Source organism: Mycena indigotica (genome assembly GCF_014461135.1).
Source record: "Mycena indigotica strain 171206Taipei chromosome Unknown Mind.scaff0004, whole genome shotgun sequence".
Lineage (NCBI taxonomy): Eukaryota > Fungi > Basidiomycota > Agaricomycetes > Agaricales > Mycenaceae > Mycena > Mycena indigotica.
Genome location: NW_023503003.1, coordinates 5,214,735 through 5,232,287, shown reverse-complemented (window position 1 = coordinate 5,232,287; position 17,553 = coordinate 5,214,735). Strand labels below are relative to the sequence as shown.

Genomic DNA, 17,553 nt, shown 5'->3' with positions numbered 1-17,553 from the left:
TTGGCTAGCACGACGGCGACGTTGAGCCACTGCTTCATCTTCGCTGGCAGCTCCATCGCAATCCGACCCATCTGACATGGTATCCTCGCCTTCGCCAAAAACCCGCCTGCAAACAATAAGAAACAAGAATATGAGAGGGTAGATGGGATACTCAGTCAACCAGTCAAGTGTCTCCTTGCCCCATTCGGGGCGATCGGGGTCGGAATCGTCAGCAAACGCATCCAAAACCTTCTGATAGAGAACAGTAAACTTGTATTTTTTAGACTCTTGGTTTGCCCACTGAGGAGCACTGCTGAGGGATAGCCGAACCTAAACAGGTTCAGTGTAGACCTGAGAAGATATATGCATTACCTGTACAACCACATATGCGACCATATGAGCGGTGACACGACGAATGTTGTGAATAGCAGCTAAACAACCGTAAGAGAGCTCGTCGTCTGCAGCGTTACTTGCGCCTAGACGCGAGACAAATAAAAGCCGAATGCCCTGTTGGAGCATCAATATTCAAGGAAGTCAGACATGAAGATAAATACATACTCGCCAAATTGCAACCCCGGTGAATAGATTTTCTAGATAGGCGTCGGGGTTCCACTGGCCATCCGGGTAGCAAAACGAAGGGAAGTATTTGCAAGACGGGGTGTATTGACTTGCGACGATCTTGTCGTAGATACTACAGAAAGGATGAGTGGGCCAATTGAGGTAGCGAAAGTAAAAGCACATCTGAGCTTCAGGGCTAACACGGTTTGACTCGTCAATGAAATGAGCACGCAGGCGATAACCTTACGATAGAGTGGGTGTTGGACTGAAATAATAATAAGCCTTGGTATCGAATGGGAACGCGAATGATTGACTTAGCGGGTGGTCCATAGATTAAAGGTGGAAATAGAACTCGGTCTTTCCAGGGCATGAGTAGCATGCGGAGTTGAGGATGAGCAAGACCCCGTTTGGATTTGGCAATGCCTTGTTCGATGGGTGGAAATAGGCAGTCCGAGCCGGGAATTGGGAGTACAATGCGCAAGCTGTTCTTGAATGTGTTCGTATCCTGAGTTCGTGCTTCACGAGCGGCTTGGGCCATCTAAATCATAGTAAGGAAGGCTAATAAGAGAAAAGGAACACTCACTCGATCACATAGTGCTTGCCAGACGGCGGGACGACTATTCGAGTCATGGTAGATGTGCTGCAGGACAGGTAAGAGATTGACGCGGCATGTTGACATAATCTTCGCGAAAATGTCCGCGTGATGACCTGCACGTTCGCTGTGACGCATAATGAGAGAAGAAAGTCGATGAATTGAATATTACCTGGGAGGAAGGTCCTCGAAGCGAGCAGCCCCAGCAGCGGGGAAAGATTTGAGACAGCCATAACTAAGGATGCGCTTCATATTCCAGAAGGCATCTGCGCCGCGAGGAGTAAACTTCGCAGCGTCGATTAACTGGTGGTAAGCCCCTCGATGTAGCCTGCACAGTGTGATTGACAGATTCCGTCGAAGAAAGAAGTGGGCTTGCGCGCGTTTCGGGGAGGTCCAAGTTTGCGCTTCCCTAGGACGGACTGGATACCAGAGGACGCCGCAGGCGGAACGCTGAAGCCGAGATGGTCAAGAATATCCTGGTAAAAAGCTTGTTGTTCGGGGGTGAGCGAAGTCGAGGGGGGGGGATTGGGACGGGTATGGTGGATGAAGGAGGAGGTGTCGGATTATTCGGGTCAGGGTTTGCTTGCGATTCAGGCATCCCAACGCTGCGAGCAGTAAAGTATGAGGGAAAGAGGTGAAGGATGATCGGCGTAATTTATATACCAAATGCGGATAGAGGATAGTGATCGAGTCACGTGCTGATTTGGCGGTGGCCATTCCGAAAGGACATCGAAGTGGTTATGCGCACGAGTGCTGCCCTGATGTGAGCATACGAGGTTGGCAGAGGAGAGGCAGTAAGAGATGGGGAATAAATCGGAGGGAATGGCTCCGATATGCTTGAGTTGAGGAGATAACGCCGCGGTACGACGCGCGACCAAGGCCACGCTCAAGCGGAAATGCTCCTTGGTGATAGCGAAGGGAATGACGATGAGATTGGGTATGTATTTGCCAATGAGCATGTCGGGATAAAGCTGGGTAACAATGATCATCGACAAATCTAACAAAAGAAATAAAGAGCAGTTCATACAAGCTCGCAAGGTAGGAGTCCGCCAGAGGTACGAAGAGCGAAATTGTAGAGATGCCACGCTCAGGTTTGAGGTGTCCGTCAGCCTTTTGCGTGTCTTGTAGACAACCAGGTATTCCTTGACGATGTCGCCCAACATCTCCTTGACCTTCTCGACAGTGAACTGTTCCGTGAGCTGAACAGGATGCAATGAGTTTTAGTCGACGAAAACAATGGATTGAACATACCTTGGCAATGTCGATCTTCTGGATCTTCAGGTAGTTGAGAACATTGGTCGTCGGGGAAAATTGACTTCACGATAGCCTTTGAACTGCGTTAGCAACTTTGAGAATCAAACTAAAAATGAGCAAATGAACCTGTGAGCCAATGACAATCGCGAAATCCATTGGCGCGGTAACCTCCTCGTTTCGAACGGTGGAGAACGACTCGCCCGGTTGCCCACAATAGCACAGAACTGCTCGACAGCACACCCTGTATACCCAGTCTTTTGCAAAAAGATGTGGGCCACTGCCCACCAGTCTAATGCAAAAGATGTGGGCAATTGCCCACAGGTCACAAGCCTGTAATATAAATACTAGATTAAAGAGCCAAATTGATAGCTATGACTAAGCTAATGCTATATATGGTAATAGAAGTCACTATTTCTTCAGGCCGATGATTCGGTATATAATTTGGAACAGTTTATAATACAGGGCAAGGGAATTGATGTAATCACATGTCACATTGATGGAACAGAGCCTAATAAGCAAATCAATTGATCTTCATCAAAAATGGTTCCACATCAAAAACATTATATAAAAGGCATTGATCCCATCACCTAGAAGGTGCTAGAAAGCCTTAAAATAATTAATTATCATGAAAATACTTGTGACATTTGTGACTTTAAAGCTGTTGCCCACATCTTTTGCATTACACCCATGGGCAGTGGCCCACATCTTTTGCATAGAAGTAGCTATATCAGCTGGACAGCAGCGCTCTCCATGGTGACCTCGGGACCATGGAAAGTGTCGTGGATGTCGATTCGAGGAAGGACGGCATCGTCTCCATACTACAATTTCCACTTGGAGGCAAGAAGACGTTGAATGAGTTCGGCATGAATGTTGCCCAACATATCCTTGATGGGCTCGTCCTTGATCTTCGAGTGTTTAACAGCCATGGGGCCCTGAAGGATGAAAACACGCGGGGGGTCTTGGTCGAAGACAGATCGAAGCTGTCTTCAGCAGCCCAAAGAGAGTCCTACGGGAAAAGATCAGTCATATGAGAAAAGTAGGGAAAGTCGAACAAACCTTTTTGAACCATACTTCCGAAAGTGGCATCAAGAATGGAAATGAAGGGAACAAGTTTCGAGGAAGGAGGCGGAGTCTTCTGCGGCAAGAAGCTGCTTAGTGGCAATCAGATACTCCTTCAAGAAGGACTCGATGAAAGGCAACGGGTCTTCCAAGGACTTGTAAGACTGAAGCAGGGAAGGCTTCTGTCCACCACCGTCGACACCCGCGAAACGCTCTTCAACCCGACCCTTGGCCAGTCAAGTTGCGCAACGAGACATCGACCCACCGATGTTCGTGGGCAACAAACATCAAGCGGACCATACGCAGGACGGTTTCCTCGTAGGTCATCTCGCCGAGCTCCTTTGCGACTCTGCCATCCTTCTTCCAACCAAACCACAGCTTGCTGAAGTCGCGATTCAACTTGCCAATAATCTCGTCCCGTCGCTCCAACAACCAAACGGCACGCTTCTCCTTTGGCATCTTCATCCTCGGCGGCACCGAAACCACTAACACCAACGAGAGAGATATTGGGTTGTTGGCAGAATTGCGCAGTGGGTTTGGAGAATGGGTTGATGGAATTCCTCGTAAGAGTGGTGACAACAATACGACCACCAGTCCATTGGAGGATGATGGGGAAGTCGGCGTTGGCAGCAGCGATAGCGACAACTTGTCGGATTCTGTCGACTGAGCCGGGCTTGAAGGCGACATGGCGGATACCAGCAAGACGGAGACCGCGAATGATGTCTGCGGCCTTCTCCGTGCTCAGGATACCGGCCGCGACGCAGAAACCTTCGACGGGGAGCTCTTGCCACAGTGGGAGTTGGAAGCCGAATTGGCGCTGGTTGATGTAAACGACACCAGCGGGAATCTTGGCCTGTATTTCGGCGACTTTGGAGCGGAGAGCAGCGTTGGTGTAGTGACCACCACTAGCGAGCTCTGTGATAACCAGCGTCAAGGACAGCACTGACGGAACCGGCTTGAACAGTCGAAGGAGTCATGCCCGCGACCATAATGGGTGGCTTGCCGAGGAGACGCGAGACGGGAGTGTCGATATACATGGTGCCATCCATCACTTGGTAGAATTCGTTAGTATGTGCAGAAATGAAAAGGTAATTATTGTAACATACCTGGTCTTCACCAACCTCGGCGAGAACTGCTTCGTCCACCAGTCGTCATACTTGACGCTCTGCGAACCAGATAACTCCGCGTCGCCCTTGGTGGCGCGGTCGCCCACAACGATAACACGGACACCTGGGTTCCTCGCGGTCAAAAGACCGATTCCGCTCAACCCTCCAGGTCCAAAGTCGACAGTATGGGTAGTAGTCTCGAGGAAGTTGGTCGCTGCAGACCAGTGGATTGCCCTCGCTGGCAGTGATGGAAGTCGATGGCGACGCTGAAAAGATTACATCAGCAAGATGATCAAACACGTGAAAAAAAAAATCACCATCCTGCGTGGATTCGAGGCCTCCTCTCCATCCAAATCCTCTGCTATGATCTTCTCCGTCTGGCCGACAAGGTATCCATTGTGGCAAGGAACACCGACAACCAAGAAACGAGTGGAGAAGATGGGCTTGCGTTGAGAGAAGGGAATCTTGCTCTGAGCAGGCTGCTCGGAGCACGAACCTTGCGAAGGCTAGTGACAAGGCCATAGAGGGAGCGAGCTGGACCGGTAACGACGAAGGCGCGGGGGCATTGTGAAGGGAGACGCTGCAAGGCAGTTTGTCGTTGGTCGAGAATGGTCAGTGAAGTCCTCCATATCACCAACTTGTTGTCGAGACCGAGTTCTTGTGGGGTCTTTCGCGCCATTTGGAGGTAGCGAACCCGTTGTAGCTTGCCAGCAAATGTTGAAGCCACTGCTACAGATGCGGGATAGGCAGTCGATGGTCATGGAGACGCGCTAGAAAGCCATGAAACGACATCGAGGCCGAAGGTAGTGGAATGTGGAGTTTTGCGCTGGCAGCAAGAGGGATAATAAGCGCATCTTTGGTAACGGTTTCAATGAATTGCGCGACAAATCGCTGATAAATGTCGTAGAGCGATTGCAACTCGTCAAAATAGACCTGGTTCGTGCCTTGTCCGCCGAAAAGGGCGAAAACGGAGGCCTTGTCATTGGAAACGGTATTGAGAAGCGCTGATTTGGGAGCCGAAGGGATCTGGTCAGGCTCGCAAAGTTGCAAGCGCGAGGATGTTGGAACCTCGGAAGATGTTCAATGCGTTGTCGGGGTAGCGAAGCACATGACAATCTTAGTGAGTCGTCAACCGCTGCAGATAATAACAGATATACTTTGGAAAAATCTGACCGATGAATAAGCTGAGGACGATGACTATTGTCACCTGAGAGAATTTGACCCCACACGTTACGTTGTTGCGGTGGATAAATCGCAATCTACTCCTCATCCACAGAAGCCTTTGACATAGGCAATAAAGGCGAAGGACCGGTCGCGTTCAACCACCGTGGAATCGTAGAGCTGCGCGCGCGTGTCAGCCGCTAAATCAGTAATTGTCAGATGCTACATACATATTGTTGCGCTTGACGAATGCTTCAGCATTTGTGTAAATATCGATTTGTGCGATAGCATTGAAAACGGCGGTGCCCCGGCTACCAGCTTGAACACGGGCCTCGAGGCAGGGAAGAATGAATGCTTTTGTTGCTCAACTTCGTTCGCGAGCTCGTCGACCGTGTCATAGACGCAATTGGGCTGCTGACAAGGGCCTCATAACGCCCTGTGGATGTCAGTTTAACAGACACGGTGAAGTAGAAGACAAACCTCCGAATCGCTTGAAACACTTGAACATCTGAATCGATCAGACGGGCCCATAATGTCGAAGCATTTGGTCGCAATCTGAAGCGCCATGTGAAGGTTCTGACGGTGAGCATTGCTGGTGAGATGATTGACAAGCCACTAAGTATGGAGGGTCAGTGGAAGACAAGCGAAAATGGAATAGAAGTGCGGACCTCGGGATGTCAAGTGCCGCAGGATAAGCGATGCCGCCCGTTCGAGGGCAGCGAAATCTTGGTAATGCTTGAGAATCTGAGGGTGCATCTTGACGAGTTTCACAGTGCACACCTCGACGCAAACAATGGAAAAGGCACCTATTCCACCAGTCCAGCCTTCTGTAAAAGATGGCCTGGATACCAGCTCCGCATCAACCGTCGCTACTTGACCACCCACTACAGCAAATTCTATTTTGTTAATCCAAGCGAATCTTCGTGTAGGCCTATGTATTGACAGATGCGCATCTTGAGCAGAGGATGCGCGCTGCGACGATTGATAAAAGTTCAAGTGAAACTAAAGACACGTACTTGTGCAGACTTCAGTCTCACATCGTCGCCATCCGAGTCTCAACCGTGCTTCAGAATGCAAGCGAGCAGGCTCCATAGTGAGAAAGGCATGAGAGTGTCTGCTTTCACTGGGCCTGCTTCCTCGGCCACAAGGTAAAGTAAGGTTTTCAGAGCGCGGATTTTGAAGCGTCTCCACGGATAGAAGGCCCAGTATACGTCTCCGTAGTGGTAGTCACCGTTTCTACACGGCCGTGTGGCAAGAGGTTGTCTGTTTCCAATTGAGCTGTATTCATAGTTGGTGTTGAAGAGGCTCTCCGTGACCGGTATCGCTATGTACACATGAACTTCATCGAGGGGCCTTCGGACTTCTCGCTTGCAAATTGGTTGTCGCCGTCGTCGTTGCTGCTGTCCGAGTCAGCCAGCGTGTTCAGTGTCAAGCAAGTATGTTACATAAGCGGTACATTCAGCGCGAGTGCAGCCGTGCAGAACGGGAGGAAGAGCAAGTTGGAGCGTCAGAAGCCTTAGCTATAGGGTTTCTGTCGCTCTCAAACCCAGACTAGACATCCCAAGCGACGGTGCCAAAATAAAAGGATGTTATCCACGCTCGAGTATACAGTCCTTCAGTAAAACCCGGTCATTTGAGGCATTATTACATTCGTCTGGTCATAGTAACAAGCCCACCAGTTAGCCGTTTTGTGCTGATAATCCTCTTGCTCCCCCTGCACTCCCTTCTTCGACCATTCACATCTGTTTCAGGCTGCGCGAAGTATTGCGATGTCGGCATTGGTTGCTCAGCAACCTCAGTGGATCCAACGACATTGCTGTGGTTATTGCATCCCTGAAGAGTCTGCCGTTCAACGATAAGCTGGTCCCATCGCGAATCTTTCTACTGAGAAAGTGAGAAAAGAGAACAGAAAACGGGGTACTCTTCGTACCTTCGATAGATAGATACACGGCAAGTGGACGGAGCTCGAGGAGTGGCGCTTGGTCAAGGCAAACGTCCTGAAGTTGTCGAAGTTGTTGATGGATTCTGGATCTTCAGGTAGTTGAAAATATTGGTCATCGTCTGAAGAGCAACGAGCTCGACAGCGCAGGCATATTGTTGACCCTACAAATGGTCAGAACAAGAACAACAAAGAAAACAAAGCATACCTCGACAATGGAGTTAACGATCTCAAGAAGAGTACCCGTCAAAGTCGAAATCCTATCGACAACCTCGCGTAAGGCCGAAAACGCGCAGTCCTTCTTCTGGAGAAAGCCCTTCATGCACATGTCCTCGAAAGCAGCCTTCTCGGTAACGACAAGCGCGATTTGAGTGAATTGGGTGGCGAAAAGTAGACCTTGTGGGTGGCCGAAGGTGTACTTCGGTGTGCGAGTATCAATGTACGAGAAGAGCTCAAGTTCCCGTCCTTGCCCGTTGTGTTGTAGGTTATGTCCATGTAGCGACGACGAAATAGCCTGACCCTTGATACCACCAAAGTGGATCCGAGGAATTGTACAGTTGCATTCCCATTCCCTGCTCTTGCGAACCTTGACCAGTGAAGACATAGAGCTGCAAAACCTCGGCCAAGCCTTCCAATACGTCCTCGCCACGCGAGTTAGAAGTCGCGATATTGACGACAACTTGACATACTAAAGTTGTCGAAGTTGTTGATGGAATTCCGCAAGGTTTTGCAGTCTTCCTCTTCGTTGTAGGCGTCGTTGAAGTCCTCAATCTTGAGCTGTGGGCGGTGGTGAGAAAGGACTGGAGGACTTGAAGTTGAAGGAACTTGCCGCGATAAAGGAGTTTCGAATCAGAGGCGAATCGGAATGAGGCGAATGATTTCGCTTGTCGATGTTGCGAAAAATAAGAAGAGTGAGAAGGTCGGTCAGTAGTGTTGGTTGCTCGTCCAGGTAGAAGGACAACACGCGATGAAATCTGTAGCAGCTTGCAAAGTATTCAGTGAAACGGGAATGCAATGCATAACGACGCACCTTGCGATATGAGCTACTCGGACGACGACGTCCTTGGATTGATTGTGCTCCCCGAAGTCTGCAGAGCGTTCTATCATCCCGATAGTAGGCTCTGGGTGAAGCTCGTGGTGGTAAGAACTTGAGAGTAACACAGCTCAAGCATCATGATGATGATGCGATCATACTATTCGCACTTTTTGCTTCGTCGTCACAAATAATTCACGGTCTCTCATATAATTCAGACAATATTCATAGTCAGGACAATGAATTGGTTCTATTTGTGCAGTATCTAGGGGTGAAGACTACAAATTGTGAATGAAATACGTCACTTGAGGGAAAAATGAGGCGCCTGCGCCTTGTCAGACATCGACGACAGTTTCTATTGTTGTTTTCCTACAACTTTCGGTCAGCCTCTGGAATGACAATAGGTAGCACTGACTTTTCCCGAGGGCTTTAACCAATTTGGCGCTGAGGCGGCGGAGAGCTAGCCCATGGACTGGATGATTCCAAGTCGCCTCCAGCAGCTCGAGGATCGCATAGTAAAGCATCTTATATCGTGAGCTCTCAAATCGCACCGCCGGGTTGATAATGGTATGAAGTACGTGAATTAGCTGAATGAAAGGTGAAATAGAGAGAAGTGCCAAAAAAAGACACTGACCAAAAACTGCACTGAGCGCAATCACCGGAAGCGGTATAACTTCTTCGAATGTTTCCAAGCACATCGGGCTAAGGAGTCGGTAATTGAGCAGCGCCTTGATGGCCAAGATAAGATAACGTCCAGTGAAACTGCCGCGTTCCGGTCGATGACTGAGTATGAAGTTCTTCCGGTGGTCCTTGGCCTCCTCGTCGGTGAGGCCACTAGGTGGTTCGCCCTCGAGGACTTGACCTGGGGGGACGGTATGCATGGTCCCGCCAGAGTGGACTTCGCCCGTGATCTCGCCATCCTCCTCGTCGAAATCCTCGAAACTCTCCTCCTCATCGTTGTCATCTGCATGAGGATTGGACTATAATTGGGTTAGAAGACCAGTCGTCTGTGTAAGCATACATACCGAATTATGCAGAATTTGGTAACCTCGGAGAAGCTCGTGCACGTCGGAGTCGGCAATGAGTTTTTGGGCAAGGTGCGACTGCATGTGTGTCCTATATCCTGTCCAAATTTGGGGGACAGAACGGATTATCTGAGGATGCTTCAGCATGCGCACTCACTCAGAGGTAGTAAAATCATACGTGATCTCGCATGTTGCTGAGAAATGCACCATATACGGCTAAGCTGATAGTCAGAACATGCGCAAATCCCTAGATCAATGTGGGCGCACCATCTGAGACGGTCGGAAATTCCGAGGGTCGTGCATTTAGCCAATTCTGCGCAGCAAGCAGAAATTGATCGAATTGCGCCAGGTTGGAGATGTCTGGATAGAACTCTTGTACCGCCATGGAGTGGCCTAAGAATAAAGACCCCAAATAACCCAACAATCGGGTATCTCGCTGGTTGTCGGTGGTGTTGAGTACCAAATCCACCGACTGGAGAGGAGTCGCTGCCAGAGCTTTGCGAGGACCCCGTGGCTTGGGTTCCATGGTGCTGGCGTTGAAGCGCGAGATAAAACTGGACATGGTTGAGGACGAGTTTCCGCTTGAAGAATTTGCACTGGATTTCTGGTCCAAAACGGGGGGCATGAAGATGCGGGGGGCCGTGAGTGCGATAAGCTCGGGCAGCATTGTATGGATTCAGTCGCAGTTCCGCGCGTAACTGAGTTGAAGGTAAGTGAATGAACTGTGCATGACGAGATAAAACCCACCCTAGATGGCGCATGGACAGGCGCTCTTCGGCTAGTAGGTACCTCTATAGCTGTGATCTAAGTCCAAAGAAAGTCAGCGCTCTGTACCAGAGATAGAAATACGAACCGGTCGTGTGGCAGCACGGAAGACCGATCTGCTTGCGATGTTCCCTTGAGTATGGATACCAATTGCCAGCACTTGTGATGCAGGAATCGTTGTGGAACTTGATACGATCGGAGAAGGGACGGGTAAGATCGCAGGATTGGAAACAGCCACAGGTTTAATCGGCAAAGACTTCGAATGATCGACTCGGCGCTCGGGCTGGATCGTTGGATGGGTGGTCGAAGGCCGTGCTTCAGTTGATTTCATGGGGTCAAAGACATTGGTAGTCGTTGGATAGGTGGCGCGGGGATAGGTGGTCGTATGAAAGTGGGTGTTAGGGACGCCGTACTTCAGATGTGTTCATGTGCTGGAGAATGCCGCTCGTGTTTGAATGAGTGGTGTGGGAGCCAGTAGTAGATTGCGCCTCTGGCGCGTACATGTTAGCTGCAGTTTGACGAGTTGGGTGGTCGTAGGTCGTCGTCGTGGTCGTCGGGGAGTGGGTGACGGGAGGCCAACCTTTAGACACGCCCATGGACGATGATGCATCCGTTGCAGTGGCGCAGATGTGTTCATGGACAGTGGATGGGGTAATGGACGCGTGATCTGGCATCATGGATGCGTCGCCCGCGAGAGTCATTGCGAGAGAGTCGTCCGGGGGAATATTAGAGAATATTGGTGTAGGAGACGTGTTGGGATGTACAGAAGACGTTGGTGGAGACGAGCCAGCAAGAGGCGAGGTCGAAGACGATAGTGCTAACCAGCCTGGCGATGGGGAACGCGATACCGGCTCGAACGTGAATTGTGCTGCAATAACTTGCTCCGACTCGGAATCCAACTGGAGCGCATGAGCTGTAAGAACAAGCAAGTAGGGCGCATATACCTGTGCATCGAATGGATTGTTGTAATCGTCGTCCAGGTGAGTGAGCGCGTAATCGTTCAACTGGTAGGGGAGATCTACATCGTTGGAGTTGTCGGCGGCAGCGAAGTGTGCTTGGGCGTCGAAATCTAACATATTGGTTAGCATGGCGCGTAGTTGTGGATGGTTTCATACCTGAGAACATGAAGTACAAGACCAAAATTGTGCAGGCATGACGTTCACGACTTGAGTTTCCCAAAATGGCGATTTTGAGTTTTCAGGGTTGCCTACACGTGCAGCCGGAACGAGCTGTCAACCAGATTTAATGAACCAGATAAGGCGGGCACTGCACTCCATAAGCAGCAGGAACGCGACTTCGGCGACTTCGCGCATGGCAAACTTCCGGTTACTTGACTTGGGAGTGAAAGTTGAAGACAACGTTAGTAATGTGGCAGTGCGTTGATACCGTCACGCTGTTGCCGCGTGATCACTGGTTTTCTCACTGATGAACGGCTCCCTCACACTGCGAGAAGAGCCATCTCTTCTGCATTCCCCTCGTCTCTCCGAACAGCACCTTGGAGTATTAGCTGGGGGAGAGTGGACAGAAAACATCATGGGCCCAGCCGAACCGGTGAACGCCGATGTCAGTCCGTCTGTGTGCGCATCCCACCAACCAGATGAATCAAGTGAGACCGAAACTATGGTGAATTCCAATACTGCAAAATCTGAGCCTTAATAACCTTTAGCAGAGTGTAAAATACCGAGACTGGACGTTAGAAGTCGAGGTCACTCCCCGCGCAATCCGAACGGGTTCAACACTTGCTGCAGGCCCAACAAAGGGTCTTATTGTACGAACAGGCTACCGTCGAGCTCAGACTACATGAAACAGTACTATCTCTCGACTTACTTCAACACCAAGTCAATTTGGTGGCGAAGAAAAAGTCGCCACGTCGAGCAGGAAATTTCTCGGGCGCAGGCCGTTGTCACCACTCATATTCAGTCGAGGAAAATGCTGGTGCGGTGTGGACATACAGACTGTGGATACTGTAGCACTCAGGTGAAGCTTTGATGTCTTAATCGCGCTGCACTGAAATGAAATATTTGTATGTACCTGTAACTGAAGTAGTATTATCAATGGTCCCAAATATAACGCGTTTGCAATTCAAATTCATGTGAAGATAGCCAGTCTACATTCGACGGTCCGATAGCATGCACATCTAGCACTAATGTTCCATCTGATCTGAAGAGGCGACCTCCTCCTCCTCCTCCGAGTCGTCCTCAGTGGCAACAGCCAAGCCGACATTGGCAAGCAGGTTCTGGAGAGCATCGCGCACGTTCAAAGCTTGCATCCGAATAGCAATCAACTCTCGATCCAACTCGGTCAAAGCCTGATCCTTTCGCACCATAAGCGCCTTGTTACTTGCGAGCTCGCGAGTGGCTATTGTCATACGAGTGAGGGAGCGGTCGCGTTGCGTCTTGAGCGCCACAAGCTCCAGGTCCAAGGCCGAGGAGGTTTTTTCATGGTCGACCACTTGGGTCTCGAGTTTTAACACTTGGGTGCTAAGGCGAGCGTTGGTTTGGTCTTGAGTGCGATGAAGAGCAGCGAGCCGATCATAACCAGCTTGGAGTCGGGTCTGCGCGATGTGGGCTTCTTCAAGTTCGTTGCGCAGGTTCCGGCATTCGCCCGCCATGACATCGCAGGACTCTTTCAGACGCAAATTGTCTGAAGGGCTAACTTGAAGTGCGACGAAACCAGAGGGAGGTCAACTTACCGGCGATGAGCAGACTCGGAGTCTGGTCGACGCCAGTCACAGGGCTGAAAGAGGATGAGCTATAGGAAGTAATAGTGAAAGAAGGCAATACTTACTTGCTCGCAGTCTTGGAAACGTGTGGAAGCTGGGACGCCATCCTGCAGGTGGAAGCAAAAAAGGAAATAATAAACTTGATCACTCCGGTTCATTTAAATGACCGGCCAAGGAGACTTACGTAGAGGCGGCTGGGCCCTGGCAAGTAAGCAGACACGGTATGAATGTGAGTGGCGGGTAATTGAAAGTAGCTCGCGCAAGGAAAGTAATACAGACCGTTCAGAGAACGCGCAAGGAAAGCAGAATGAAGGACGTCACGCGTCGTGTGGGCTGCCAAAAGATGTATTTTGCGACTCAGACTAATACATGCGACAACACTTGAACTCCCTCCGACACACCACTAAGCCTTCGCCAGTTGCGCTTGATATTCAGACAACTTCCCCTCAAGAATTGAATTCTTTGCTCGGAGAAGGGCGATTTGACCTTCGGCCACTTGGAGATTGGTCCGAAGATGAATCGATTCCGCCATGAAACTCTGTCAAAGACCATAAGGCTCGAGCGAGATGTCCACAAAATCTCAAAACGCACCTGAATCAATTGCTTTTGAGAGTTTATTTGAGTCTGACAAGCGAGAGCATTGAAGTTGGCTTGAGCCAGCTCGACCCTCACTGCCTTCAAAGCCTGATGCGCAGGCGCAGACTCGAGTGCGTTTAGCTTTAGCTGTATCTGGTCGCGGTCTTGAGCGACACTCGCGTTGGCGATGAGCAATTGGTGGTTGAGTTCGCGCAAAGTCTCAAGCTCGGCCTCCAAAACTGCAACTTGGACTGTATCTGGAATGGGTGAGCCTTAACATCTCCCGGTTATGGGATACCCACCAGACATTTCGAGAGTTGGGCAGAAATTTCTGAGTTAGGTGAAGGGGGAGGCAAGAAATCGAGTGCAAAAGTGACAGAAACTCAGATTTCCAAATCGGGAAATTTATTTCTGTTCCAAGTTCAACGATCGAAGGTGGTCACTCTCACTCACCTTTTCCTTTTGACCATGTCTGAATTATCTTCAGACGTTTCCGACTCGGCTGTCTTTCGTGGATTCGTTCGCAAATACACCCATATTCATTCGGCCTCAGCTACCGTGACGAGTACTCCTACGCCTCAATCAGCGAACGCGCGTCTGGGGCAGCAACGCGCGGGTCAGCTAGTTTCTCACCACTTGGGGCGCAATACAGGTAAGTTAGCCAGAATGCTTTTGCGCCCAGCTTAGCTCTGTCCCAAGCGATGAACCCAACCCCTTCGATGATGCCACCAACTTGCGTGAGTGCGCTGCGCTGAAAGCCATAACGGATTGATCATGGGCTACAGGCACCAAATACGAGAAACTCAGCAAAGAACACGAGGCCCTGCAACAAGCGCACCACGCAGCCAAGCTCGAAATCAGACTCTTGACCGCGCAAGCGGAGCGGCAGCAAGGCGAAAAGGAAGCCAACGACACGGAGAACACCGACACTGGTGTTGCCGATGCGCTGGATGCCATCAAGAAGGAGAATGAGCAATGGGAGCTTGAGGTCAGCGCCCACCGCAACAAAATCCGAGAGCTTAGGATCACGCTCTCCCACGTCAACCACGGTCGAGAACAGTTCTTCCAAGAGGTTATCGAGGCGGAGGACCAGATTGACAAGTTGCAGGATAAGCACCAGGATGCCATGGCTCGCGTCGGGTCCTACGAGAACGCATTGCTGAAAGCCAAGAAGCGGGGAGCGTATTTGCTGAAGAACGTCGACAAATTGATCAACATGGTGGACAAGGCCTCACAAGTCTTGCAGGAATTGGACGATCCTATGACCGAAATCGAGATACCGTCGTCAGACCTAGATTAGTAACTTCAGTTCGTAAAACAGTTTCCAGCAGTACTTCCGACCTACGAAATAACTTAGACAATTTGAGCCACGGGTGGTGCTATAAGTGTCGGGAGATTGAATTTACAGTGATTTCAAGTTGAGCACAGCAACTTTGACGTTGGACTGCCAGCAATCAGGACGTATGAACAGTCGTTTGTGAGCGAGACTGTCAGAGCATCCGCAAAGGAGGTAAAGGCTCGCTGTCACAGGACTCCAATTTCAAGTTCTTGGCGACGATGATGTCTCACTAGACGCTCTCGACCTTCACCGTTCCGTTGGCCAATACACTTCAAACGACCATCAACCAGGCTCCTCTTGACACTATCAGCCCCTCCAAAACTCGCTGCGAATCTGCTTTTACACCATCTGACTATATGACAGCCGCATTCATCCAGTCCGACCATCTGAAGGACTCGGCTGAGCTTATCGAATTGAGCCTTCACCATGGAACGGCAACTGCAACTTCCTCTCGCGTCTGAATGCTATCCCGGTGCACAGGCTGTTGGCTACATCCCCAGCCGAAATCGCCAAGATTGCTGTAGAGCATAGACTATTCGAAGAGGCCCTGACTATCTACAACGAACACCATGCACGTCCTTGACAACCATATTGTTGCAAATGACGGCGGATTGGATTCCGCGAACAAAGTCAACGAGCCCCAAAAGTTGAAACCGACTACTAGCTATAACTCGATAGCCCGCGAATAAAAGACTCTATAGGTAATGAAGCAGGGATTCCGAGCAAGACCATACATACTCTTACTAGCTCCAGACTCTTACATCAAGACGGGAGCCACCAACTTTATGGGAACGATCTAGGCTTCTCAATACCGTTTCCAATGACAAGGCCTCCGTTTTCGCCCTTTTCGGCGGACAAGGCACGAACCAGGTCTATTTTGACGAGTTGCAATCGCTCTACGACATTTATCAGCGATTTGTCGCGCAATTCATTGAAACCGTTACCAAAGATGCGCTTATTATCCCTCTTGCTGCCAGCGCAAAACTCCACATTCCACTACCTTCGGCCTCGATGTCGTTTCATGGCTTTCTAGCGCGTCTCCATGACCATCGACTGCCTATCCCGCATCTGTAGCAGTGGCTTCAACATTTGCTGGCAAGCTACAACGGGTTCGCTACCTCCAAATGGCGCGAAAGACCCCACAAGAACTCGGTCTCGACAACAAGTTGGTGATATGGAGGACTTCACTGACCATTCTCGACCAACGACAAACTGCCTTGCAGCGTCTCCCTTCACAATGCCCCCGCGCCTTCGTCGTTACCGGTCCAGCTCGCTCCCTCTATGGCCTTGTCACTAGCCTTCGCAAGGTTCGTGCTCCGAGCAGCCTGCTCAGAGCAAGATTCCCTTCTCTCAACGCAAGCCCATCTTCTCCACTCGTTTCTTGGTTGTCGGTGTTCCTTGCCACAATGGATACCTTGTCGGCCAGACGGAGAAGATCATAGCAGAGGATTTGGATGGAGAGGAGGCCTCGAATCCACGCAGGATGGTGATTTTTTTTTCACATGTTTGATCATCTTGCTGATGTAATCTTTTCAGCGTCGCCATCGACTTCCATCACTGCCAGCGAGGGCAATCCACTGGTCTGCAGCGACCAACTTCCTCGAGACTACTACCCATACTGTCGACTTTGGACCTGGAGGGTTGAGCGGAATCGGTCTTTTGACCGCGAGGAACCCAGGTGTCCGTGTTATCGTTGTGGGCGACCGCGCCACCAAGGGCGACGCGGAGTTATCTGGTTCGCAGAGCGTCAAGTATGACGACTGGTGGACGAAGCAGTTCTCGCCGAGGTTGGTGAAGACCAGGTATGTTACAATAATTACCTTTTCATTTCTGCACATACTAACGAATTCTACCAAGTGATGGATGGCACCATGTATATCGACACTCCCGTCTCGCGTCTCCTCGGCAAGCCACCCATTATGGTCGCGGGCATGACTCCTTCGACTGTTCAAGCCGGTTCCGTCAGTGCTGTCCTTGACGCTGGTTATCACAGAGCTCGCTAGTGGTGGTCACTACACCACACGCTGCTCTCCGCTCCAAAGTCGCCGAAATACAGGCCAAGATTCCCGCTGGTGTCGTTTACATCAACCAGCGCCACCTGGCTTCCAACTCCCACTGTGGCAAGAGCTCCCCGTCGAAGGTTTCTGCGTCGCGGCCGGTATCCTGAGCACGGAGAAGGCCGCAGACATCATTCGCGGTCTCCGTCTTGCTGGTATCCGCCATGTCGCCTTCAAGCCCGGCTCAGTCGACAGAATCCGACAAGTTGTCGCTATCGCTGCTGCCAACGCCGACTTCCCCATCATCCTCCAATGGACTGGTGGTCGTATTGTTGTCACCACTCTTACGAGGAATTCCATCAACCCATTCTCCAAACCCACTGCAAATTCTGCCAACAACCCAATATCTCTCTCGTTGGTGTTAGTGGTTTCGGTGCCGCCGAGGATG

The 17,553-nt window shown here is 50.5% G+C and overlaps 1 protein-coding gene across 1 annotated transcript; it reads right to left on the bottom strand.

Moving 5' to 3' along the window:
• Positions 1-3,658: 3,658 nt before the first annotated feature.
• Positions 3,659-5,227, bottom strand: MIND_00543000 (Fatty acid synthase; the record flags this gene model as incomplete). Its single annotated transcript, XM_037362212.1, has 6 exons — positions 3,659-3,892; positions 3,939-4,357; positions 4,390-4,493; positions 4,549-4,814; positions 4,866-4,991; positions 5,045-5,227. 6 exons carry the CDS (start codon positions 5,225-5,227, stop codon positions 3,659-3,661), a joined length of 1,332 nt encoding a protein of 443 aa, XP_037222504.1.
• Between the last annotated feature and the right edge of the window lie 12,326 nt (positions 5,228-17,553).